General features: G+C 36.1%; 2 protein-coding genes across 2 annotated transcripts; one reads left to right on the top strand and one right to left on the bottom strand.

Annotated features, from left to right (window-relative positions):
- Nucleotides 1-8,756: 8,756 nt before the first annotated feature.
- LOC137828287 (ethylene-responsive transcription factor ERF096) lies at nucleotides 8,757-9,351 on the bottom strand. The gene has a single exon (XM_068634784.1). It carries the CDS (start codon nucleotides 9,304-9,306, stop codon nucleotides 8,863-8,865), a length of 444 nt encoding a protein of 147 aa, XP_068490885.1. The 5' UTR covers nucleotides 9,307-9,351; the 3' UTR covers nucleotides 8,757-8,862.
- A 16,287-nt stretch (nucleotides 9,352-25,638) lies between these two features.
- LOC137828870 (RING-H2 finger protein ATL16) lies at nucleotides 25,639-27,441 on the top strand. Its single transcript, XM_068635611.1, has one exon. It carries the CDS (start codon nucleotides 26,208-26,210, stop codon nucleotides 27,267-27,269), a length of 1,062 nt encoding a protein of 353 aa, XP_068491712.1. The 5' UTR covers nucleotides 25,639-26,207; the 3' UTR covers nucleotides 27,270-27,441.
- Nucleotides 27,442-27,701: the final 260 nt, after the last annotated feature.

The following is a 27,701-nucleotide window of genomic DNA, read 5'->3' as shown; positions in this document are numbered from 1 at the left end:
CAAAATTGCCTCTGCGAAAGAAGAAAATATTCTCCATTGATGATCCTGTGGCGGCATTGGTGGAAGTTGCTACAAAATTAGATACAACCGTCTTAGAGGTTCCATGGGATGCCAATGTTTTTGGAAGGCATAGTAATCTACCGTTGTATGTTCACATGTCTGATTTGTTGGACCTTGCAACCAGAGATCAAGAGATTAATGTAACAATTCTTCAATTATGGATGATGTAAGTTCAAATATTAAAATCTTTATACTTTTGATTTATTACATATATTAGTACTAACTTATTGAAATTTAGGTATCTTTTTGGATTATGCTTTGATGAGGAGAAACAGAATATATATGGGTTTTTAGACCCTCAAATCACTCAATCAATTGGAAACAAGAAGTCAGAAACACAAACATACATCACCACTGCCTTAAAGAATGGTGAAAAACACATTTATTTTGCTCCGTACATCCATGAGTAAGTTCTTATTTATTAAATAAGTTTTAATAAATTATTGAAATAAGAGAAACTAATTAACTGATTTGTTATACAGGCGTCATTGGCAACTATTGATCATATCTGTTCAAGATCATACTGCTACATGGTTTTGCTCCTTGCATAAAAAACCTCATACCTATTTTAAAAACATTATAGATAGGTACGACAGTTTCATTTAACATTTATTATTACTTATATATTATATAATGTTATGTATTCTAACATGAAATCTTATTATTTTAGTGCTTACTCTGGATATAATATGTTGTGTGGGAGGAGAACTTCAAACGCACAAAAACTCACTTGGATGTACCTTGAGGTATTTAAAGTATATTTGTTCACTTAATTTAATGTGTTTCACTCATTCATTTAATACATTTATTTTCACATGCAGTCCAACAGGCAACCTGAAAATTATTAGTGCGGTTATTATGTTATGTAGTGGATGTTGATTATTTTGCAAGCTGAAATTAAGAAAGGTTGGGATAAGGTAATACCTCAATACAATAAACACTTTAAAATTTGAGATTTATTACTCATGCACTAATTCAAAAAATTTCAAATGTCACAATTGTTCAACGACCAACACCCGCTAGATTTAGAAGCATTGGAGTATGTGAGAACAACATGGTCAAAGTATTTTGTAACCATGTATAACACTCTAGTATAGATAAATCATTACAATGACAAATTTTTTCATATATTAGCAAAACTTTTTTGTATAATATTATAATTTGTTGTATGTAATTTTTATATTTAAATTATGATTTGAAATGTTTTTATTTTCTGGTATTGAAAATTTTATGCAGGTTTGAGATTTCTTAAAAAACAAATAATTTCTTTTAAGCACTACATATAACGACGGTTCCACTTGGAACAGTCTTTAAAAGGCCTTTACAACGACGGTTTCCACAACCGTCGTTATAAGTCTTATTTTTAACGACGCTCCATAACCGTCGTGAAAAACCCACACCTTTTAACGACACCCGCAATAACGACGGTTCTGGAACCGTCTTTAAATGTTGATTTTAATCGTCGTTAATCTACCTTTTTGTACTGTGCTTTTTCGTGCTTTTCTTGTTTCTCTTGTTCAAAGTTTTGTCTTCACCTTAATTCCATTTTGGTTTAACTTTCTTTGATTTAAGACTTTTCTTGCTTGTCTTTCTTGAGTGATACACGTGAGTTAACGTTTCAAATGTTTGTTTTAACTAACCGTTTGTCTTCTTTGTGCAAATTTTAATGGCTCATTTCTCTTTCGGGGACTCTTCCAAGCCTCAATCTATTCAGAAGGCACGTCTTATGGGGGAATTAGCCGAGCCCAAAGAAGTTTGGCCCAAAAAGTAAAGGTGATGAGACAACTGCTAGAGAGAATAAAGAGGTTAGAAGCCAACCAAGAAATCATGGTCCGAGAAAGGAGGCGGGAGCCTCGACGCCATACAAGACATCACATGCACTATGGGAGTTATGAAGATGAAGACCAAGATTGGAGAGTGCATAATTTTGAAGAAAGGCGCCATCAACACCAACTTCAACCAAAGAATACTTTTCCTTTTGTAAAGTTACCTAGTTTTAGTGGGGATAGTGACCCAAATTCATATTTAGGATGGGAAGCTAAAGTGGAACAAATCTTTAAAGTGTGTGAGGTCGAAGAGGAACAAAAAGTTAGGTTAGCTTCCCTAGAATTTGTAGACTATGCCAGAAAGTGTAATGAACATTAGGCTAAACAAGAGGTCAGTCGTGATCTCTTGGAGTTATTTAAAGTTATGCATGCGTGCACGGTTTGTTCCTCCTCATAGGAAAGAACTCTTGATGAAGCTCCAACAGCTTCATCAAGGACCTAGGCCGATAGATGAATACTTTAAATACTTAGAAACAACTTTGACTAAAATTAATATGCATGATAGTGAAAAGTCAAAGATCACTAGGTTTTTAAGTGGTTTAAGGAGAGAAATCCAAGATATTGTAGAGTTATATTAGTACTCTTCTTTAGAGAAAGTGGTTTCCCTAACCATCAAGGTAGAATCACAACATTTGTAGCAAACAAATTTCAAAAATACTCATAATGATGGCTTCTACAAATCTTCATGCAAGGATAAAAACAGAACTTCTACGAAAACTTTTCCTTCCGAAACCACTTCTCACCATAGAGTTTCTAAAGACAACCCTTCCATCTCTACCCCTAAGTCACCCACCAAAACTTCAAGCACAAAATGTTTTAAATGTTTAGGTTTTGGGCACATAGCTGCCAATTGTCCAAATAAAAGAACCATAATGATAAAAGAGGCAAACCAATACCAAATTAAAAGGAAAACCAAAAGAGAAAATGAAAAAGAAGAGGAAAGTAAAGCGGGTCTCATCTTGTTCACTCATAACCTGAGCTACATCCAGTCCCAAAACAACCTCTGGATAATCCACTAAGTAATCAATAACATATTTCAAAAACAAACACATCAAAGAGCTTATCTTGATACCTTCAAGACTACACACCCTCTTTGATGCACCACCACCACACACAGTCAGAATACCCTCTGATTTAAAATAGAAAACACTTTATAGTTTTCAAACATAAACAGAAATACAAGAATGAATAGGAAATATTACACCTGATACAAGAAGAAAAACACAACTCCTATTTCACTCTTTTGACCAAGGCAAAGCATATAGCAATCTTGCAATCTCTTTGAAAATTTTTGAAGCTATTTTCTATAATCTGATTTATGTGTTACTAGAGATTCAAAACTCAGTTATAAACCCACAAAAAAATACTCGTTTGTTTCAGTTAAACAAAGCCCAAACCAGATGCATATGAAGCCAAAACAGTTTTGACAGTTAAAACAAAATTTGTTATGTTTTTAAAAAAAACAATCGATTGAAACCTCGATTCAATCAATTGATTTGGCTTTGACTTGTATAGTCAACCAATTTTAGCTTTTCAAAATCTTTACAAATCTCCAAGTGTAAAACAACCAATTGAAACGTAGAAACAACATGTTGTTTTTCACTTACTTTGAAAAATAGTTTTCTTTAAAAGATCTTGATTGTTTTAGCTTTAGATTGGACTAAGAGTGATTTAACAAATTCTAAATCCATATAACAAAAGACCTACAAGCAGCAACCCAGCTTTAATCATCTTTCTTGGATTTTGTTCCTACCGGTTGACCAAATTGTTCTTCGTGCGTAGCTAAGACCTGCGTATCAAGGACTCCTTCTTCTTTGTTCCAAACCTTCACCCCTCGCCACCGTGAATACCTGAAACAAAGAGAACAAAGGGCGCCCTCACGGTCGTTTGCACTCCGACGCTCAAGTCAGTACTGGCAGGAAACACTGTGCACCTCCGTATCAGAACACAGCAACTAGGGCATTCAGAAGGTGCGCAACTGAATTCCAACTGTATTCTCTCTCATTCCCAAGTCACTTGTGCGTACAGTGTGTAAGTGAAAATGAATAGAACGTACCTTAGTCTGCCACCAATGACAGCTTATATACCTGTTCAGTGTTTCTGCCACGTGTCTCCTCCTGACTTAAGCGTAACTCTGTGTCGGGAGGCCCTACAACACTGTAACCCAACTTAGGGAAATCTCAGCGTGTAAGACTCCCTTCATGAAGTGCCTCCTGCGCGGGGGGTGACTGCGTGGACGCCAACTCATGCGCCCAAGCTTCTTAGTCACTCGCCCTGAGGGTATTTATGCCTTCCTCATGTGCCATGCACGCAGATTACCCCTGGGACGTGGCCCTCTCTGAGGTTGTTTTTGTCCTAGTGGTCCTCCAACGGTGGTGCGTACCACCGCGTGCTCACACCTCATGCATGGATACGCCGTGAGGTGGACCCCTCCACTATGGTACCGGGGGTGTGGCTTGAAAGCCACCCTTTCCTCTAGTATTATTCTTTGGGATACTAAGGCCCGAGGCCTCCACGCCTCCTACGATGTCGCCTCCTCCACGGTCGTTCCTACCCATGGGTATCAGGGGGTGGCACCACTCGAATGCAAGCGCTTCTTGGTTTGAACCCAATCCACGCCCGAGGCCGGTCAACGCCCGAGGTCGGTCAGCGCCCGAGGCCGACTCCCTTTCTCACCTCATTACGCCCCTAATGGGTCCCATCAAGTGTTTACTTTGGTCATCGCCCGAGGACGGGTCAGTACATATTTTGAATCATCAAAGCTTCATCTTCAACCAATGACTTCAACAAGGATCTAGGAGTGTAGACGAGTATTTCAAAGATTTAGAAGTAACTTTGACTAAAATTAATATGCATGAAAGTGAAGAGTCAAAGATTGCTAGATTTGTGAGTGGATTACGATGAGAAATACAAGATGTTGTAGAATTATATGAGTATACTTCTTTGGAAAAATTGGTTCACCTAGCCATCAAGTTTGAATCACAAGTTTTGAAGAAAAATTCTCTTAAAAATATTCATAATGATGGCTTTTACAAATCATCTTGTAAGGACAAACACAAACTTCAAAACCAAGAATCTCCTTCCAATTTCTCAAAAGAAACCACCCCATATCATAAATTATAAAGATAAACCTTCTACTCCTAGGTCACCCACCAAAACCTCAAACCAAAAATGTTTTAAATGTTTAGGTTTTAGGCACATAGCTGCAAATTGTCCATCCAAAACAACCATGATGGTAAAAGGGGGGGTTGTTGTGAGTGACCATAGTTCCCGAACCATAAGGTTTAGATCCCCTACCTCTTCAAAAAGCCAAAGTGAGAATGAATGTGAGATACCTTGTGAAGGTGACTTATTGGTGATAAGGCGAATGCTGGAAACAATTCCAAAACCTTTGGATGACACCCAAAGAGAAAATATTTTCCACACTCGTTGCCTTATCAACAACAAGTTATGTTCCGTGATAATAAATGGGGGGTAGTTGCACTAATGTGGCAAGTACAAGAGTGGTGAAAAAACTTGGGTTACCCACCATCTCTCATGCAAAGCCCTACAAGCTCCAATGGCTTAGTAAAGAGGGTGAAATCATGGTTAATAAACAAATTCTCATAACTTTTTCTATAGAAAAATATCAATATGAGGTTTTATGTGATGTTGTGTCAATGGAAGCAATTCATATTCTTTTGGGAAGACCTTTGCAATATGATAGACAAGTTCTACATGATGGCCTAACCAACAAAATGACTTTTAACTTCCAAGGACACAAGGTTATCTTAAAACCCCTCTTTACCAAAGAAGTTCATGAGGACCAAATAAAAATGAAAAACAAAAGAGAAAATGAAAAAGATAAAGAAAGAAAAGATAACTCTAGTCACAATATATCACCTTACACTGCAAAAACAATCATGTTAACCCATGTTGGCTTGCAAACTGCACCTCCAAGGTGTTCTTCTTCCTTGTCTTTTTCATTACCTAATAAATCTCAATACTTGACATATTGGATAAAGAAGTTTTGGGATGAAATTCAAACATCTTTTAAAGGTTCTCACCTTCTAAGAGGATTTTCATCAAAAAGTCCTTTCATCCCCAAATATTTTTTTCCAACATGGCTTGTATGTAGAGCTTCCCCTGTTGAACTCCCCAAACTTAAGGAACATAAGTTTACTTCACATTTCACACCTTGCGATATCTTATATGTATCTGCATGAGTTCTAAATTCGAGATCAAATTCTCTCAAACTTGGGGGGCATGATACAATCCAAGTAGATAAGAAGATGACCAAGGACCTAGGAGACCATTCACATTATGAGCAATCACCTCAACAATCAAGTGAAGACCCCACTAAAGATCTAATGGACCTCACCAAAGGAAGAATTGGGCATAGACCAGAACACCAAATGTTCTTTCTTCTGGTCTTCTTAAAAATAAAATATGTTGTAAATAATTTGGGCTCACTCTAGGGGTCTAAATAGCAAGATAGGATAGAGTAGGTTCATATAGCATTAAAGGGAGTGTTCTTAGTGAAATGGGCTTGTTTCAAACCCACTTTTTCAAGAGAAGACATCTAGGTTTAGGAAAGTTGACCTAGCTTCTAGAAGAACAAGCCTAGGGTGTGGTCTTGACTTAGTCAAACCCTAAAGGTCGCCCCTCACTCTTTTACCATCCCACCCTTGCTCCTCTTGTTTTCCAAGGCATCCATTCCTATAAATAGGGTGCCTTACTCTTTTGATGTTGAATTTTGAAATAAAAGAAAAACTCTGCACAAATTGTGTGAGACTTGAGTTCTCCTAGCTTATGTCTTATCTTGTGAGAGTGAGAGCTCTTCAAGTGGCGGCCCTCACTTATCTTGGAGAATCCACACTCTAAGTGGCGTGTTCACTCTTGTCCATCATCATAAGCTTTCTTTCCTTCATCTCTTCTTCCATTCTCCATTTGCGCCATTGTTCATTGTGTTTATATCCTTGCTTTTGCTTCAATTTTCAATTCGGTTTCCTTCATCATAATTGTTTCTTTTTTATGTTCTTTCAATTCCGCATTCTACATCATCTTCACCATATATTGTGTTTTTCCTTTTGCCTTTGGAAGTGAACCTTCAGACTTACGTAACCACTTGGTTAAGTTCGTGTTCAGTGGGGATCTTCCCTAGGTCTCACCTTATAATTGCTAAAATCCAAATCATAAATAAAGTGTCTCCCTTAAAATGGAAAAATCTAAAATCAACTCACATCAAAGGGTGAAAGACTCATCCCAATTAGATGTGGGAGCTGGAGGAGCGTCGTTGAGATACCTTGGGTTTATAGGCAACCATCACGGAGTGAATGGCATCCAGGACGGTGGGGCGGTGGTCAGAGTTGGAGGGGGAGGATGTGAAGCACAATATTCTTCGTCGGAGATGAGGGTGAATCTAACGACCCCTGAGTGCAATCGGCTCGTTAAGTTTTTCGTGTCCTATGGATGGTCCACAAATCGAGCTCATCAATAATGTGGTTTGGGAAAAAGAAGGAGCTAGAGGAGATTCTGCCCCAACCTTGAACCTCTCACATATATTAGGTGATGATGGAGCTATTATGGGAAGCATCTGTAATACCCCTCCACGTCATCAAAGGTACAGAGGGTTGTGGGAGTTGGTGAAATCAAACATTCAACCAAGGTGGAACGCGAAGTCTGGCATGGGAACACCTCAAGTAGGGAGCAATTCCATGTCAAGGTTAGGAATGAATTCAGTAGCCATTTTCAATGGAGATATCGTCAACGGTAATTCCAAATTCTGGAAATCAGAGAACAATGTGGAACCAATCAAACTCTGGAGATAAGAAAACAAATAGGGATTACATGCCATAGAAATGAGGAGGTTGGCAAAGAATTCCAATGTATGGAAGAGAGGGATCTTGAGGTTATGATGATGTATGAGAAGGGCAACAAAAATGGTTTCTTATGATAATAGTAAATTTGAATATTAAAGGTCTTAGGGGGCACCAATACTAGATATCTATGTCAAATTATTGCTTGTGATGGTGCAAAATTTATATGTATACAAAAACAAAAACAAGTGTTTTATCGGATGCTATATGTTATTCATTGTGGGGGGATAATAAGGTTGGTTGGATCCATAATGAAGGGGTAAATGGAGTTGAGAGTTCACTATCAATGTGGCATAAAGAAGTCTTTTGTTATGAAAGTCATTTGGTGAGGAAAGGTACATAGCTATTTTTGGCCAGCACCTAACATCTAACAACAGGTGCATTATAGTCAATGTGTATGCAGCATGCAATCTGAGTGAAAAGGTAGTCCTATGGGAGGAATTGTCTCACATTAAGTGTGCACATCAGGATTTGGTATGGTGTTTCTGTGGTGATTTTAATGCAGTTAGAAGTATAAGAGAAAGGAGAGGTGTCAAAGAAAGGGGAGACCAATCAAGCGAGATCAATGGTTTCAATAGCTTCATAGAGAGTAACTTTCTGGTGGAGCTTCATATTGTGGGCAAGAAATATGCGTGGTTCAAGTCAAATGGATCACCTAAGGTTAGACAGAGTACTAGTATGAGATTTTAGAGGATTCCTCCAAATTTTACTCTTCCTTTCCTTAGCCTTTGCAAAATATACACAACAACGTTTATTTTGCACTATTTACCTGGCCTACTTTTACATGTAATAAACAAGGGTTAAATTCTTTTTTGTGCGCATAGATATGTGTAATCAAGCACCATTGAAAAACTGGATGGGGATGGATTACTTTATCTCCATATGATGGCACTTGGTAAATATTAGAAATACATGCATAATTGGCACTTACTAGGACTAGTAGCATTGTCTCGAAAACCATTATACGTTGGTTGACAGAGAAATTATAATATGGTTGGAAGCATTTGTGTGAGATGTAATTATATGTTTTAATTTACTAGAAGGAAGTTAATTAATATAAACTGAGACAGAAATTATGAAATGACATAGTTTGATAGAGTATTGGTAGTGGCTCCTTTTCAGGGGCCCCTTTTCTTTTTGTCCTCAAAGTCAAGAAGCTCCTCCAACAACTTGTCATCCAAGTACTCAAACTCAAACACTTGTCTTCCTTGATCACTTCTTCCTCTGCCTTCCGCATTTGCATTCCAAGAAGAAGAGGAGTTTGAGGATGATGAAGCAACAGAGGAATGAGTGGCAGCATTAGTGGCACCACCAGCAGTCATAGGGTACTCCTCAGGGAAGTTCAAGATTGCAAATGGACCTCTCATGGTATAAGCAGCTCTATCATAGGCTCTGGCTGCTTCCTCCGCCGTGTTGAAAGTTCCCAACCACACCCTTTGGCCTTGCCTGGCGGAGTCTCGAATCTCCGCCGCAAACTTCCCCCAGGGCCGCCGCCGAACCCCCCGGTACCGGACGTCTCCAGCCTCCTCCTTGGGTTTTCCCCTTGATCCCTCCTCATCCATGGTTGGCACTTGGTATGGTATTGGTAAGGTTTAGTTTGTGTGCTTTTGCATGCATGGTAAGGCAAGACATTCGGGGTTTATATATGGTTGAAAAAAATGTACACATAGTTCAAAGACTTTATTTGATTAGGCCACATGAGAATTGTTGGCACGTGACGATAAGAAGTTTCTGCTATTGAAACCAATGAGCAAGGTTGAAAAGTTTTGTGTCCATTGTATTTGGATGGTCAAGGTGGTGGCTTTACAAAGTTTTCAAATTCTTTTGTCATTCTAGTAGCATTATCTCTTTTAAATGTCTTTTACCCATCGTTGTTAGGGGAATTCATTTTACATGAAAACAAATACCACTTTGTGGCTCACAAAAATATTAAAAGCAAAAATTGCAATAATTAAGAGTAAAGGTAACCCCACCTTCATCAATTTTATGCAAGTTGATTGAAAAGTTCAAACGTGCCAATGTCTTTACTACTTGTCTTCACTGCTGCCATTTTCTGAACTCAGATTGCTTACTTATCCTTCTTTTTTCTTTTAGGTAGTCAATATTCTAAATGATCTCTTGTTAACAAGTAAATTTTTAAATCTAAATTTATATTATAAAATTAATTTAGAAGTTTACACCTATTTATATTTTTATATTAATAAGTAAATTTTTAAATCTAAATCTATTTATAAAATTAACTTATAAAATAAAGTTTACATTTACTTATATTATAAAAAATAATTTTTTAGATTTAAATCAATCTAGTAAAATTGACTTATAAGATAAAGTTTAACTTATTCATATTATATATTATAGTAATAGACTTTAAATTTAATCCAACTCTAACAATATAAAACTAATTTATAAAATAAGATTTATACTTGTTTCACTACAAAAAAAAAATTATGAAATAGAAACCAATTTTTAGAGAACAAAATATTAGTTGCAATAGTAACTAAATTAGAGAACATTTTACAAACTAAAAAAAATGGTTTCTAAATTAGTTTTTATTATTGTTAAATAGTTTCTAAATTGGTATCTAATTAACAACCAATGTTTTTTCTAAAATTGGTAGTTAAAACCTTGGTTGCTAATTAGATACCAATTTAGAAACTATTTAACAATAATAGACACTAATTTAGAAACCAACATTTTTTTTAGTTTCTAAAATGATCTCTAATTTAGTTACTATATTGTAATTAATTATTTTGGTTTATAAAAATTGGTTTCTATAATTTTGTTTTAGTGTTTATGTAGTATAATTGGCAACATGTCATATAATTATAAGTTGGGATTGAGCATTCAGCGTTGTTTTAGATATTTCTTTCTGTAGAAAGAACTAGGTTTCTACAATAAGATGATATTTGTCTTGTTCTAGAAAGAAGCTAGTTCTAGAAATTATGAGGAATTATAAATATTAAAATTTCTGAATGCAGATGAATGTTGAAGAGCACTATAAGGATGGGGAATATTGAGGCTGGGTTGTCTTGGGAAGTAATTGTAGGGATTGAATGAGATTCTCAATAAATGGTGCAAGAATCAGAATATGATTTACAAGTTATTGGCTGAAATGAAAGAAGACCAACAATTGAACCATAAAAAAATGAAATTAGACACATCAGTATTAGTAGCCGTTTCACCAAATTTAAATTGTTAACATGATAGCGACCTTAAAGCAACTTAAATATCTGGTGTATGTCCAAATCCTTATAACAGAATAAAAAAGAATTAACCCTGAATTTAAAATAGTTTTTAACCTTAATTTCTTATTTAAGAGAAAAGACAAAATTATGCAGGTTGGAAAGTAGAAGCGTTTAAAGTTAGTGGATATCTTGATTAATATGATTCCGAACAAATTTAGGATTCGCAGAGGTATTCAGTGAATACGAACAAGTCTAAACAAGTTCAATATATATGAAGGTCACTTTTGCAAAAATAAGAATATTTTGTTGTCGATAAATTACTCTAATTTAAAATCTAAATATGAATATTTATCGGTTGGACTCACGTAGACTAGAATCTCATTCCGGCTAAAGGGCTTACAATAGGGATAGGCCCAATAAAGTGATATATTGTTGGCCACGTTTGAAGGCATGATCTACAAAAATTGGGCTCGACACCATTCCTTTTGCTTTCAAACAATGGTGAATTATGAGATATCAGGGCAGCATTCGCCTTAATTTTTTAATTTCAATTTTATTTTAATGTTCAGGTTAAAGTTAATAAAGGTTTTTTTTTTCATAATTTTTTAGTTTAAAAGTTATTTCTAGGTTGAAATGTTCGAGTGGTGTCTTGGACAAAGGATTTAGAATAACTAAAGAAAGGAAAACTAGAAGCAAAAACTTTGTAAATCTTTTTTTTTTTAAACTCATTTTTTTTTCAAAGTTTTCTTCATTAAAAATATATGATTTTATTTGTTTTCCTAGAATTTTTCAGGTTTCAATGAAAACTAAAAGATAAATTAGGTCAAATTTGTCTAAAGTTGTTGTCAGCCATGTTCAACTGGTTTGGATCTTTGGAACAAAATTTTCAGTGGGTATGATAAATAGCAAAAACAACTTAATATGATTAGCAAAAACAACTTAATTAGAAGATTTTTTTTATTAAAGGTAACTAGTTAAATTTCTCAATACGAAGAATTTTGGGATATTCTTTAGTTGATTTTCGTTTAAGCAATGTGATCTTCGCTCAATCGAGATTATTTTCGCTTAAGTTAAAAAAAATAACTTTGTATTTTTACTTTTAAAAGGATAGTTTATTTATGTTTTATGAATTTTAATTATAAATTATGGAAAAATATATTTTGTACATATATTTAATTGAAAAATCCTTTAATTAGACGTTTATGAGATTCTTGGATGAATTTTAGTGTGTTTAAATTTCTAAGCTTTGGGATGATTTAATGGTGTGATTTTTGATAATGTGAGACATCAAATATGAATAGTAATCAAGACATGGTATTTTCAGGAAAGAAAATACTGTGTCGAGATTGTTACTATATTGATTTGTGATTGTCCTTTAAATGAGACTATTTTGATTTTATTGATATAATGAAATATGTTTTCGCTGGACCTGGGTTAGATGTTGGTGGTGGTCTCCGGGCTGACTTCTATTTTTTGGCGTTGCCTCTTTAAGATGCTAATGATTCACAGTAAGAGGAACTTCACCTGTTGATTACACTCCGACGATCAAGTCAGTGAGAGCATATAACTATCAAAATCTGAATTCAAAATAATTGTATGAGTGTAGTCTCTCAAGATTTCAACTTATCTCTACTCATGGTCTCAAGCCATTTTTATAGTCTCCGTCGTCCTCTCTTTCGGAGTTTAACAAACACCAAGATATTTTATTATACACTTTTATTTTACGGGTACATGCAACATAATCTTTAACAATTTTTATTCACATAGAAAACAGATACACTTAACTAATTCAGTTTTTATTCACATATAAAACATATACACTTAACCAATATGGACTCCCCATTGCATGGACCGACCTCTTGATACATAATTGGGCTTTATCATTTATCTTAGGTCGAGCTGGGTATTTTCCCCAAGTGGGTCTGACCAATCGGGTTATCACATTTGACCCGAGCACGTCCGACCAGTACACAGCCCCCCAGCCTCGAGCCAAGCTTGGCGAGGCGAAGAGGCTTACCTGCACCAACGACTGCCATGATGTTTCTCCCAGAGGGTAGCTGGGACACGGATTCTTAAGCATCTCTTGAAAAGACGTCTCACCATACTACACATGGTACGTACACGTGGCACATCATCAACGACAAGAAATCCTTACCATTTCAACTTCTTCTTTTTCCAAAATAACCTCTCTCCCCCTTTGAATTCACCTTCCTCACTCTTTCACCCCTGCGCAAAAACAAAACCTTTCACCCCATTCACCGCACCACCTTACTCCGTCGTGCCTCACCGAAAAAATAGGTATGTTTCCATCGCACAGAAACTCTATTAAGCAGTGGTGATTACGATTTATTATTGATTTTCGACTAGAACAATGCAATTTGTGCTTTATCTGGTTTTGAATATATTTCCTAAATAATGCCTCATGTTCAATTTCTGCTCATTTCTTAGTTTTCCCTTCAACAATGGATTATAGTTTCGCCTACCCTTGGCCAAAAAAGGAATTGCTTAAAGAAAGTTCCATTTTTACCACCCGTCTGAAAATTAGAGAACTTAGAGAATTGGGGGTGGTCTGAGCAAGAAACATGAGAGTTTAGTGAAAGTGGTAGAGTGTAGGGAGGGCGAACCAATATGTTGCGACAAGTCGTCGAACCCTGAAGGGTCGTTTTGTTTCTTTTATGCTACCTTTTTTACTAAAATCCTATTGCGCCTTCCTCTGTCAATCTTTAGAAAAAGAACTGTTAACCAAGCTAAACGTAGCTCCCGTCCAGGAGCATCCGAACAGTTGGGCGTTCATCCGAGGTTTCATCATACTATGTTTCCAGCTTGACATTTCGCCAATTGTGGAAGTGTTCTTCTACTTTTTCGAACTCAAATATTGTGGTCGCCAGTTATGGGCCTCTCTAAACGGGGCTCCTGTTAGAATATATGGCCTTAAACGAGAGGGGGGTGAATTGTTTAAGAAAGATTTTAGTAAACTTTTAAGCTTAGAATGAAAATTCTTCAAAAGAACCTTGATTAAGGATTCAGTTTTTCAAATCAAAACAGCAAAAGCACAAAGCTGGAAGAACAATCGGTTGTTTTAGCGAAACAATCGGTTGTTTATACCAGTTTCAAAATATCAAAACTGAATTTAAAGAGATAGGGATAGAGAAATTGTACACAGTTGTTTATACTGGTTCACTCCAAACAAGAGCTACATCCAGTCTTCTCAGAAACCCTGAGGATAACCACTAAGCAATCACCACTTGATCACTTACACCACAACCAAGAGAATGACCTTGAACACCTCAAGAAACACACTCTCCTTGGCCCACACTAAGATTGTTGATCTTGAACACCTCAAGAACACACAGCCAATCTCAGCAAAACACACAAACGAATTGTTCAGCAGTTTACAAAGATTACACTTGTTACAGATGAATATCTGAAATCAATACAAGTAGAATCTTATTCCAGCACCTTGATCAATCTCTAAACTCTTAAGCAATCTCAGAACTCTTTGAAAAACTCTTAGTTAAAAACTTTGTCTCGAGATTCTTATTTCTTAAAAACAGTTTTTCTGAAATTATACAAAGATATAGTTTGTTATCAAATCTTAACAAACTCTTAATTGCATATAAAATAGATTGGTCAAAGCATTTAATGACTGGAGCGTATTCAGTTAAAGCATTTAAAGCTCAGTCAAAGAAAACAGTTTTTCTGTTATGGTTACAAAACAAACAATCGGTTGTTTCCTCGAATCAATCGGTTGTTTTGTTACTTAACAGTTTTAACCATTCAAAAACAGTTTTCAAACTTTCTCAAAACACCTAAGTGTAAACAATCAGTTGTTTCGACAAAACAATCGGTTGTTTCAACTTAGTTTGAAAAACATTTTACTTTGATAAAGATTGAGATGCTAATTGCTTGAGATTTAATCTAAGGGTGGATTACAACATTAAACTACCCCAGAACAAAGCTTAAACCAGCACAGCAACAGCAAGCAAAGCAGAGGCTTCAACATCCTTCAAAGGATTTGGATTCTTCAAAACATTGAACACCACTTGGTTCAGCAGCTCCTGGGTGGGGTCTGCTTACTCTTTTTAAGTCTTCTTATAAAAATTTCAAAGGCCGATTATTCAAGGTTCGTGCCTTGGCTGGAAATACATCTTTACTAGATGGTTTCCCCTTGTATTGGTCACTCAACCCCCGATTCCAGAGTGCTCGGCGTCTAGAAGACTTGTCCCCATGAGAGAGAGGTATTTGCGAATTTCTGGAAAGCCTTAAGGTCGTTTTCAACACAGCAACACTCTTGAAAAAAAGAATACCTTCCTGGTGCCCTCAAGGCTTATATTGGTATACCCTTCTATTATCTTTACCCTTTGAGAGGGACCTTGGGTTCATTGATTCTGACTTGAAGTTGTTTATTTGTACATATAGTATGCTTTCTAATATTTGCAAAGTCGAACTGGCCAAGTGTGCCAAAAAGATGAGGGTAGCTGCAAACAAAGACACCTTACCAAAGAAGGAAATCTCAACCTGAGTTGTTCATGTCCAATCCGAACAGGACGAGCATGAGTCTCTGGTAGGTCGCCCCAGCATTTTTCAGGTCAAAAGGCATGACCTTGTAGCAATAATTTGCGACCTCGGCCATAAAAGTTGTCTTACTCTCGTCGTTCAGATTTCGCTTCATGTAATACTCGGGGTATTAGATTTCGCTTATGTGGCCACAACAAGGAGTTTTCGAGTTTCCTCTCGCATGGCGAGACATTTTTCTTCGTTGAAATTTCTTTGCTTCTGAACCACGGGTCTAACTTTCTCATCCATGGTAAGCCGATGACATACAAAACTTGGGTCTATCCCATGCATGTTAGTGGACGCCCATGCGAAAGCGCTCATATTCTTCGAGATGACTTTGGTACTTTATCTTTTGCAGAGTGAGGCGTCGAGCTTGAATCTCTTACCATTTATTTCCAACTCCCGAACTTCTCCAGCGGGTCCGGGTCGCCTCTCGTCGCTAAGGTCAACTTCACTATCCATTATGGTTTTCTGAGCTGGATAGTAACTACATAGCTTCCCCTACGATTTTTCAAACTACTCTCATAACACTTTCGTGCCATCTTGTGGTCAGATTTTATCATGATTACCCTTCCTTCGGACGAGGGCAACTTCATCTTCATATGGGTAGTTGAGGCCACCGCACCCAACCTATTCAAAGAAGGTCGACCCAATAGCAGGTTGTACACGAAAGGCGTATTGATGAAGATGTACTTTACAATAATCGTCCTGGTTGCACTTTCATCAGCGAAGGTCGTCCTCAGGTCGACATATCCTCGCACCTCCACTTGGTCACCAACAAAACCGACTAAATTGTCATCATATGGCCTCAATTGGTTAGGGGATATTTGAAAATTGGCAAATGTTCCCCAAACCATACGTCATCTGATCTCCCTTGATCGATGAGGACTTTGTGCACCTTTTGCCCTACAGTGATAACGGATATTACCACGGGATCATCCTCGTGGGAAAACACATCTTCCAAATCGGAATTTGTGAAACAAAGGGAGAGTTCAGCGGAGTGCTCGAACCTCCTGACATCTAAGGATATTACTGCTCGAGCATATAGTTTGCAGCTAGACGCTGAGCTTCCCCTTCCAGAGAATCCTCCTGCAATGGTGTTCAGGTGCCCAAGGATTAGAGTTTCGTGTGTTTTCTCTTGAGGTTTGGCCTTCCCTTTTTGCTCATCCTTACCGACCTCGAGATATTTCGTAAAAAATCCTTCTTTAACTAGATTCACTAGTTGATAACTTAGGGCGATGCATCGTTCAACACTGTGCCCATAAGCTCTATGAAAATCACACCAGGTATCCCTCCGTGACCCCAGAAACCGATCTGACTTTAGTGGAAACTTTAATCTATTTACCACCCCGACCATGCGTATGAGCTCTCTGCAGGACACTCAGAACCTAGGCCTTATCATTATCTTCTCACTAGCTTTAGTTTTAGGCTCATCTTTCTTGGCCACATACAGGACGTACATCTGGTCTGTTCTTTTCCCTATGGATGTTTCATCGTTTCTGGCAGACTAATCACGATTATTTTCTTTGTGTCTGGGTTGCTTTGATCATGAGTTGTCGTTTTTCCTAACCAAAGCCTCCTCTGTTTTTATATGAGCTGTAGCCCGTTCACATACCTTGGATAAAGTTTTTGCCCGATTTCGGATTAGCGAATCGCTGAATGGGCTTGTTGTCATCCCTTTAATGAAAGCAGCGACGACCATCTCTTCATTTGGAGTTTGAAGTCTTACGAATACTGCAGAAACGATTTAAATAGTCTTTGAGTAATTCCCCATCTCTTTTCTTAACATCAAACAAATCATGCAATCGTGGGGGGTTGACTTTATTAGCTGGGAACTGCTACTCAAACATTTTGGAAAATTGAGGGAAAGAGGTGATATGCCCATCCGGGATCCCACTAAACCATTACAGAGTTGTCCCCGTAAATGTGTTTATAAGCATCTTACATTAGACTCCATCTGACCCTCCTGAGATGATCATTTGGGACCTGAATGCCTTTAAATGACTTCTCAGGGTCTTCCACGGCAGAAAAAAGAGCAATCTTAGGCGTGATATAATGGGGCGGTGTGGGTTCTTCCATGATTTGCTAAGAAAACGATTTTAGGTCATCTCTCGATTACAAGTTTGGGGAACGTTCTCAGGTGGGGTGTTAGCCATGGCGGTGCATGTTCCTCCGCAATTCCTCGTTGGCTCTGCGCAACTCTTCGTTAGCTTGTGCCTGCTCTTCAATAGTTTTTCGGGAGGCTTCAATTTCCGCCATAAGGCGTGCTTGATTCATCCGTGTTTCCTCATGAAGGCGTTCTTGGTCAGCCCGGGTTTCTGCTTGTAGCCATTCTTGCTCGACCTTTGCTTCTTCCCGAATCCGCTATTGCTCACGTTGGTATCCTTCGTTTGCCTCCTGGAAAGCCCTCATGGTCTCCATAATCCGTTGTAGGGCTGGGGCCTCGTCTCCTTTAGATCCTTGTGATCCTTGCCTCGTATTTATCATCACATTGGATTGCTCAGCCGTAAACGCAAGTGGGATCAGGTTTTACCGAACATTGGACGCCAAATGTTCTCGTCGGCTGACCTGGGTCAGATGTTGGTGGTGGTCTTTGGGTTGACTTCTTTTTTTTGGCATTCCTGCTTTAATATGCTAATGATTCACAATGAGAGGAGCTCCACCCGTTGATTACACTCCGAAGATCAAGTCATTGAGAGCACATAACTATCAAAATCTGAATTCAAAATAGTTGTATGAGTGTAGTCTCTCAAGATTTCAACTTATCTCTGCTCAGGGTCTCAAGCCCTTTTTATAGTCTTCGTCGTCCTCTTTTTCGGAGTTTAACAAACACCAAGATATTTTATTATACACTTTTATTTTACGAGTACATGCAACATAATATTTAATAGTTTTTATTAACATAGAAAACATATACCCTTAACTAATTCAGTTTTTATTCACATAGAAAACATATTCATTTAACCAATATGGACTTTTCATTGCCTAGGTCGACCTCTGGATACATCATTGGGCTTTATCATTTATCTTAGGCGGAGCTAAGTATTTCTCCCAAGTGGGCTTGACCAACCGGGTTATCATATTTGAGTGCTCGGGTCGGAGCCCCAAGCATGTTTGACCACTACAAAATTACATAGATGAAGTTATTCGGTTGGTGAGAATCGAAGGAGATTCATATGAATGATTTAAGGTTTGAAAAAACTTATTAGAGTAGATCATATGGATTTACCTTGTCATATAAGATTATGAGATATTGAAATGATTATGTGCATGGTTGCATGGATTCACAGTGAGTAGTAGGACAGGTGCAAGTCTTTGGATGCTGATGGGTTTCCTATGAGCTCTTCTTAGATGTTTGTTGAAGATGGTGCGGAAGCTCAATGTAGGAGATGGGCAAGGTCCTCCTAGGAGTTGTGGTGACCTTGAAGGTGCATGAAGAGTGTGGAAAGAGGGGAGGTTCGACCAACCCCTTGATAGATGGTGAAAGAAGATTAAAACCTAGAAGCTAGGCAAGGAGCAAAGTATGGCACTAAATGGGCAGCATAACATTACTCAATTTAATCTTGAAAATACAAGGTGTAGGTTCCTCCTTTTATAGGCTAAGGAGGACCATAATGCAACCCTAATGCTAATCAAAATGAAATGCAAATTTACATCACATGGAGCACATGGCCATGTGGAGAATCCTTCTAGAAAGTGACCAAATCTTTAGCAAATCTAGGTCAAGTCTCATGGAATCAAGTTTATGCTATTTACACCACAACTAATACTAAGCTATCCTTAATGGGCCTTCATGTAGCATATACAAGTTGCTTCTTCTCCCATTCATAGCTTGGCCCAAGTCTCACATCCATAGCTTGGTCATGGACCTAGTAATAGGTCCTAGACGGTCTACCTTTCCTTCTAGACGCTCTCCCTTTAGACGCTCTCCACCTTGTGCTAGACGCTCTTCACTTTGGCCTAGACGCTCCTTCCTTTGGCCTAGACGCTCTTGGTTTGGCTTTGGATGCTCACGTCTTGGCTCTTGTCTTTTTATATGAGGTTGTGCTTGACCCTCTTCCATCAGATACTAATTTCAATACATGAGTTTTCCGAAAGTATAGTCAAGTGTCTGAGTATGTGGGTCAGTAGAAGTATGACATGAGAAATATTGATTATGAATTTTGATAAACATTTGATTTCTTTGTGTATATCTACGAGTATTGATGATTTCATGAGTGTTAAGTGAAGTTCTATTTATAGTAGAAATTTTAAAAATAGCTAGCTTACCCTTTTATTTGCGTTGTTTATATTTTATTTATCTATGATGATCGTGTATTTACATTGGAACAAAGTGTTAATTGTGTTTTGTTGGATAATTATTTTAAGTCATATAATTTAAAATCTTTAATAATAGGAATATATTTTTAAATATTGCATGATTGAGATGTGGATATGTAAATTTAATTAGATTCATCATATGTATTATAGCACTCATAGTTGAAAAAAATTAGAGATGTTACATTAATCAAAATATGTTTTACACATATATGTGGATAGTTTGTTCCATTGAGAATTATATATAGCAAGTTTAAGAGTTATCTCTCAAGAAATAGTATGATAATATTGGTAACAAATTGGAAGATGAAGATACAACCCAACTACAAATGTAATAATCTGAAAAAAAAATCAAAAATCCATAAAATTAAGTGGATTAATAATATTGGCATTTATTTTAATTTATAATGTTTTACTTGCTTATTTGTTGTTAGTATAAAATTTATATTCAATTTTTTATTTATTTTAGTTGCACTTGATAACTCTTTGTTTTAGTTGTGTATGCTAAATTGCATGGAGACTTAATTGAAGAAGTCTACATGCAACCTCCTCTCAACCTTCTTCTTTCTAATAACAATAGTGCTTGCAAACTCTAGAGGTTTCTCTATGGACTTCGTCAAGCTGGAAAGCAATGATATGCAAAACTATCCACTTTATTTTTCAAATTTTAAGGTACCTTAAAGGTAATCTTAGTTCTAGTATTTTTCTTTATAGTAATAGTACCATTCAGTTAAAAGAATATAGTGATTGACCAATTGTGTTGACAAGGAAACCTATAACTGGTTTTTCTACTTTTTTTAGTGAATCTCTTATCTCATGGAAATTCAAAAGACAGTTAACCATCTCCAAAAGCTCCTCTAAGGTTGAGTATACGAAAAGACAAAACACATTGAGATTAACTGTCACATTTTCAGAGAAAAGTTCAATGTCAATCTTTTGAGGGGTGTTAACATTAGTTTTGTTTCTGGGCCCTTTCTTTCTTTTTACGCTTGTGCTTTGTATTGGGCCGCCTCTGTCTGAGCCCATTCCTTTTATCTGTTTTTATATTCTTTTGTTCCGTAAATGCAATTATTCTTTCTCAATGAAATAAGATTTCAATTTTTCCCTTTCTTTCTCTGTTGCACCTTCTAGGGTATTCTTCTCCTCCCTTCTTCTTCCTCCTCACGCCGAGGGTGTTATGCTTTCTTTCTTTGCAGTAGCTGATTGGTAAGCAGCAATCTTATTAATTTATGTTGACTAATAAATAAATAAAAAAGAAATATATGCAGAGTGAGTTAAGTAAAGAAATTAAACAAGGCATGCATGCAAGATGTTGTTTTTTCTGATGTGGATTTAAAAAGGTACAGAGTACAGAGATCTTAATAGGGAAGGGAACTATTTTCCTTGTATGGACGGTCAGAAGAACACGTGAAGACACGTGCACATCGTCCACCAAGTGAAGTGAGTAATGTCTTCAACCTTCAGAATAAGAAATAACTATTTTTCTTCGTTCAGAGCCAACTAATAATGTGAAACAAAGAACTTTGTATTCTACAATGGACATTTCAGCAGTAAACAACTGAGGTGGCTGTTCATTTGACATGTTCCATGCACGTGATACAAATTTTACCTTCAAAAATTCTAAACAGATTAAATATAAAAAAAAATGCTCTTTTCTCAAGTGATTTACCATTTTTTTAGTCACTTTTTTTTTTTGAAGGATCCGTCCGTCCACACAGTATATTGAGTTAAGTTATTTCAAATCTTACTGTGTAAAATTTATGTATTGATTTTGACGAGAAGGCAATAAAAAATGTTTTGGGTGGTTATTGATTTTATTTTTTGTAAAAAGGATATATAATGTGTTATAGTAAATTACAAATTCCTAGAAAAAAATGAAATTTCAACTAATTTTAATTTGAAGTTGTTATTACAAATTACGTCTTTTATTTGAACAAAAGTTATATTCATTATTAAATTAAGAGATAATATTATTATGTATTATATTAGTATAAAAAAGCATATTAACATTGAGTAATAAATGCATAATAATTTATTGACTTTTATAACAATTGATTTATTATCGAATCAGTAAAAATAATCTATAAATACTCTCTAAATATCCATTTAACATTATTAATCTTTTCATAAATACTTGTGACACTGAACTGAATCCTTAAATAACTTAAAATAACATTTAATATACAATTGTACAGGGCATGAATCCCTGTGTCTTTCAAACCTATAGATAAATTATTGTGAGCCAAAATATTACAAATAAATAATATATAGTATTTAAAATTAAAAATAATTCTGAGGCAGGGGAAACGAAATAGATTCGTCTTTTATGGACAACATCTTTCATCGGAGCTTCCTACGCTTTCACTTTCAACAAATAAATCAATGGAAACACAATTTAGTCATCCCTTTCTCATGAACATGTGTCCAAATATAATAAAACCCGCTACATTGTCAATAATTAGTAAATAAGAATTTACTTAAGAAAAATACAATACTAGTTAAATATCGATTTTATGTTGATGTTTTAATTATCCACTTTTTATGATTCATAATTTTATTAAATTTTGGTGAAATAAATTTAATAGTCACGAATTTGTTACTATTTACACTGTCAAAAGTGGATAATTAAAAAAATATATATAACTGTGTATTTAAATAAAAAATGAAGAAGTATCATCTTGATTCAATTCCAAAAAAATGATAGATCAAAAGTGGAATTCCTGTTATCACCAATATGACTAAACGCTATCTTTGATTTCGGGGAAGTACTGTTACAGTGAAATGGAAGAATGGACAGTCATAGTGGTGAGAAAAAATTGACACATGTATTCTTCCTTTTTTTTTTTAATTACACACCAAAACTTTTGTGAATTCGATAACCTAAACAATTTCACTTTTTAATTTTTTTTAAAAAAAGTTCGTAATCCTTTTCCTAATTCAAATAGAGGAAGAAATTAACTTAAAAAGAATATATTTTTTGTAACTGGGACGATAATGAAAGTTGAAATGATGCATATTTGTGAAGTGTATCAAGTGTAGAATTTTGTTTGGCAGTAGAAATGAATAGATGAGTCCCAGCTCCAGCGAAAAGAGAATTGACATTAAAGAGAAGGCAGTAGCGTGGTGAAGTGACAGAAAAGAGAGAATTATTGTGAAAATTTAAGGATTTTTTTAGAAAAACTGTGCGTGTCTGAGCTCTTTTCCCAAGTAAACTGTCTAATAACAGCTGTTGGTGCCATGCCATATCCATGTGCCTCTTTCTCCTCACGCTAATCTTACTATTTCTATTATTTTCCCTCAACATAGTGGTCCAATATTTCACTGCAACCATGGAAACCATTAACTAGCTGCACCTATATGCTCAACAAGAGGGACACATGTGCTGCCATCGTATTAAATGCCCAAAAATATTTCATCACAATAATATAACTTTAGTCAACAAGCTTCGAGACCAAGCTTGACTTTCAATTACATTTTTAAATGTCAAAACCAAATATGCAAAACATAAATGTTAGATCATATGTTTCATTCAACCTAGAAGTTCACAATACTATCTTAAATTATTCAGTATTGCATCAGAATAACTCTCCCCAATATGAACGCAGCTGTTCAAGGAAGAACTATTCTGCATTTTATGTGCCATTTCATTTCCATCCTTTTATTTATCAATCTCACTCTTACTTCTACACACCAAAACCTTTTCCTTCACCTAATTATTTGACCAAGCTTTTCGACCACACACGCTTCGTCCCTACTTATGCCTCAAACTATCAAAATAATTAAATTAAATAGTTAGAAGAGATACATAGTTTTGTAACACAAAAAACATACTTATTATAATCAATAAAAATGTAAAACAAATTTCCCAAAAAGTGCTTACAAATAAGAAAGAAAGTGAAAAATATCATAATAAAATTGCTATTCCAAAAATAACCAATAAATTCTAACCCATAATTCAATAATCTATATTCGGGTGAATATGCAATTTTTTTTTTGTTTTTCCTCTCTCCCTGTTTGCTATTCTATTTTCAATAAGGGATCTCTTACACATAAATCTAATTTGACCCTTCTCATTTAAAAAAAAAAAAGGAGATAAGTGAACTATACATATCTTAACATATTGTACACCGTTGAAAGAGAATCCAAAAATCTAAATCTTAAATTGTCCTACTATAAAGTACTTAAAAGAAGCAGATAATTACAAATAAAGTCACAAATGGAGAGACAGTGAGTGACATGTTAAGATAGTTAGTGGAAAATTATTAAATAAACTTAAACGATAAATAGTTTTGCTTCATAACAGTTAGTCAGGCAATCATTAAGTGTTAGCAATTATTTTGTAGGGAATTGTAGAGACGAATAAGAAGGATTAATTTATTGCGAATTGTTTATCATGTGTATTAAGTGAGTTTAAACGAAGAGAGTGCATAATAATAGTATTGAAATGAAAGGAGGGCGAAGGCGAGAAAGTAATGAGAAGGTGGAGATTTTGTGGCAAGTTTGAAAGGATGGGTTAATTAAATTTTGTCGAAAAGCGGTGGGGGAAGTTTCTTCTGGCAGACGCCACAAGGTGCATAGGGCTAAATCTTTGACTAATGTGTGAAACACTTTTTGAAAGTGGGAAAGCAAAAGGGTAACCGTGTCTGTTTTTTTTCTCTCATCTCTTGCTACTGCTTGTCAACAACCCAAATGTGAATATGTGTCGGTTCTGAAACCTTTTATATATATACAACATAACAACACTGCACACACATTTGACTTTGCCATAAGCCACTGCATCAGCAATTTAGGACCCACCACAAATTTCCCCTAACGTTAGACCACTGCCACACTTCCTCTGCCCAAAGCTTTTTCAAATAAGATAGGCGGGGGAGCAAACTCCAACTACTAATCACAGTCAACATCTTCCATCAACGGTCACCCCTTTCATTAAGGACTCATTTCGTGGGCTGCATGCGGGGCTGCCTTTCACACCTTTTCTTTATCATTTAATAAATTGCCAAAAAATATTACCCCTTTTTCCCTCATTTACCTCCACTTACATATCTTAAATCTTTCATTAAACAAAATTGGCTTTTATTTCCTATCTCGTCACCAAAACAAACCACCAAGCAATTTTTCTTTCTTTTCTACCTTGCTTGCTCAGTTAAACTCCAAACCATGTGAGTATGTTAATGATGCATCTGGTCTTTTTGGATTAATAACGTGTGAATGATTGATTGAATGTAAAGAACAATTACCACTAACGTTTCTTTTCTTCTGTAGGGACAAACACTTTTCTCCAGCACATTAATTACCAGGAAACTCTGCAACATAAAGTATGTAGTGCACCCATTCTGACTGATATCATGATATTTATAAAAAAAATGCTCCCGTCTTATCCATATCAATTCAAATTTCTTCTAAAAGGATTATATGTGTGGAGGTAATAATAATATAATCTATTTAGAACACATGATTTAGAAAGTGTATTTAGTCTGTACTATTGAAGTTTGAGCATGTTAGAAAAAATATGTTGTATAAAAAGGGTGGAGGGTTATTTGAAAAAAGTACCCTTTTTTTATTTCGTGAAAAATTGGTGGTCTTTTTAAGGAATGAAAGTTCTTTTGTACGCTTCTTGATTAAATATGATGAAAATAGTGTATAACCATGGTTGTAGATATATAATTCTGAAATATTTAAAGTATTCAATCATTTATGATTGGATGGTTATCGCATTAAACACTTGGTGCGTTGGTCCTTGTGAGCCCCTATCACTGTTAGTGGACCGTCATACACTGTTTAAAGTCTCTAATTTTAAAATTGGATCATACGGTGCTGTAACGTAAAATATAATTGGAGCAGTGTCCAAGACACTTGAACAATTTTCAAGCCTAACTCTCTGAGAACCTCTGAGAAATTCACCAACTACGTAGTCTGAGCCAAGACTCCACCCTCCAACCTTAATAAATAAAGAAAACAGTTTTTTCTCAACGTTTTCATTGAATTTCAAGACCTTATTGTCCACCTCACCCTCATTTAAACACCACCTAGGTTTGCTCCCTTCTCCCTTCTCCCTTCTCCATACTCCTCCACTTTTCATTGCTTTTAATACTCTTCAACCTGCTTTCAATTCTCTCCTCAGTCACCTTTCTTCAAAACTAGTTTTTTTTTCTCTCTATTTGATAACAAGTTAACACCCACGTACTGCACTCGTTAACTCTGTTCACTCCCATCTTCTATTTGATAACAACCATACCCTTTCTCAAGTAGTACACAGTACACAAGCTTTAGATTTTCCATAAAAAGTTATATTTATTTTGTACCTAAAGTCTTACATTGGGAGTCATTCTATTCATGTCTTTTGCTTATGTTCAAGATCTGAGAGAACCAATTGGTCTGCATTTTTGTCTGTGACATCTGGTATGGATCTTGCAAGCAGAAGACACTTGATTTATGAGTCACAATCACAAGCACTTTCTCCGGTCACAAGTCCAGGAGGTTCATTCTTTCATCCTCATCAACATTCTTCTAGCACTAGTTTTCCCATCATTGCAATTGCCATAATAGGAATAATGGCCACGGCTTTCTTGCTTGTGAGCTACTACATCTTTGTCATCAAATGCTGCCTCAATTGGCACAGAATCGATATTCTAAGACGTTTCTCTCCATCTAGAAGGCGTGAAGATCCATCACCAATGTACTCACCAGGCACAGAAACTCGTGGACTAGATGAGGCAATGATCCGGTTAATCCCAGTGATTCAATACAAGACACAAGGGGATGGAGACTCTGGAGAATGTGCTGTTTGCTTGAATGAGTTTCAGGAAGATGAGAAGCTCAGGATTATACCAAATTGCAGTCATGTGTTTCACATTGATTGCATAGATGTTTGGCTTCAGAGCAATGCCAATTGCCCTCTTTGTAGAACAAGCATTTCCTTGACAAGCAGATTCCACATGGAGCAGCTTCTTGCCCTAAGATCTTCTTCCCCTCCGCATCAGACTCCACCTCGGGAAAACCTCATTGGAGGTGATGAAGATTTTGTTGTGATTGAATTGGGCAATATCCATGATAGAAATCAAAATTTGCAAGAGAGAGGAAATGGTTTGGAGTTACCATTACCAACATCTCATATTAGTTCTTCTACGCCAAGGAAATTGGAACATGGAAATGTGCAGAAGAAAGCAATGAAACTGCATAAAGTGACGAGCATGGGAGATGAGTGTATTGATATTAGAGCAAAAGATAACCAGTTCTCAGTGCAACCAATCCGGAGGTCTTTCTCCATGGACTCATCAGGGGATAGACAGTTCTATTTAGCAGTTCAGGAAGCTCTGAGGCTGCAGAACAGGCAAGTCAATGAAGTCAGCTCCACTGAAGGCTGCAGTGGTAGTGGTAATATTAGAGTCAAGAGGTCATTCTTTTCCTTTGGACATGGAAGTAGATCCAGGAGTTCTGTGCAACCTGTTTCTTTGGAACCCTGAAATTTCTCTTTGCTCCTCCCCTCTTCCCATTATGTTTGCAACTTGCAAGTTTCTTTGGTTTTTTTTTTTTTTTATTTATTTTATTTAAGATAGAGATGTTCTTAGATGTATGAACAGGTCATAGGATTGTATGACACACCAATATTCAATTGAATTTAATTTGAACTTGAAATCATTATTGCTGTATTATGTATGTTTTTGCAGAACATAAAATGGTATGAAGTTGTGATAACATCATCATTGCAGAAATCATCACATAATAACTTTCTTAAGAAAAATACTTTTTTTTTTCACTTTGGATCAATTAAATGCATGTTTGTATGTAGTTATGTTTAAGGTAACTCAATATTCTTAAAAACAACAATATTATTACTTTTGAAAAAAAGTTACTTTTCATGGAAAAATTCAAAAGCAACCATGCTATAATTACTT

The sequence above is a fragment of the Phaseolus vulgaris genome, chromosome 7 (genome assembly GCF_000499845.2).
Source record: "Phaseolus vulgaris cultivar G19833 chromosome 7, P. vulgaris v2.0, whole genome shotgun sequence".
In the NCBI taxonomy this organism is placed as follows: domain Eukaryota; kingdom Viridiplantae; phylum Streptophyta; class Magnoliopsida; order Fabales; family Fabaceae; genus Phaseolus; species Phaseolus vulgaris.
Note: the sequence above shows the minus strand (reverse complement) of the source record. Positions and strands in the feature narration are given on the sequence as shown.

Coding starts and splice junctions, on each gene's coding strand:
- LOC137828287 (XM_068634784.1), bottom strand. CDS start 9,306: ATGGATGAGGAGGGATCAAGGGGAAAACCCAAGGAGGAGGCTGGAGAC.
- LOC137828870 (XM_068635611.1), top strand. CDS start 26,208: ATGGATCTTGCAAGCAGAAGACACTTGATTTATGAGTCACAATCACAA.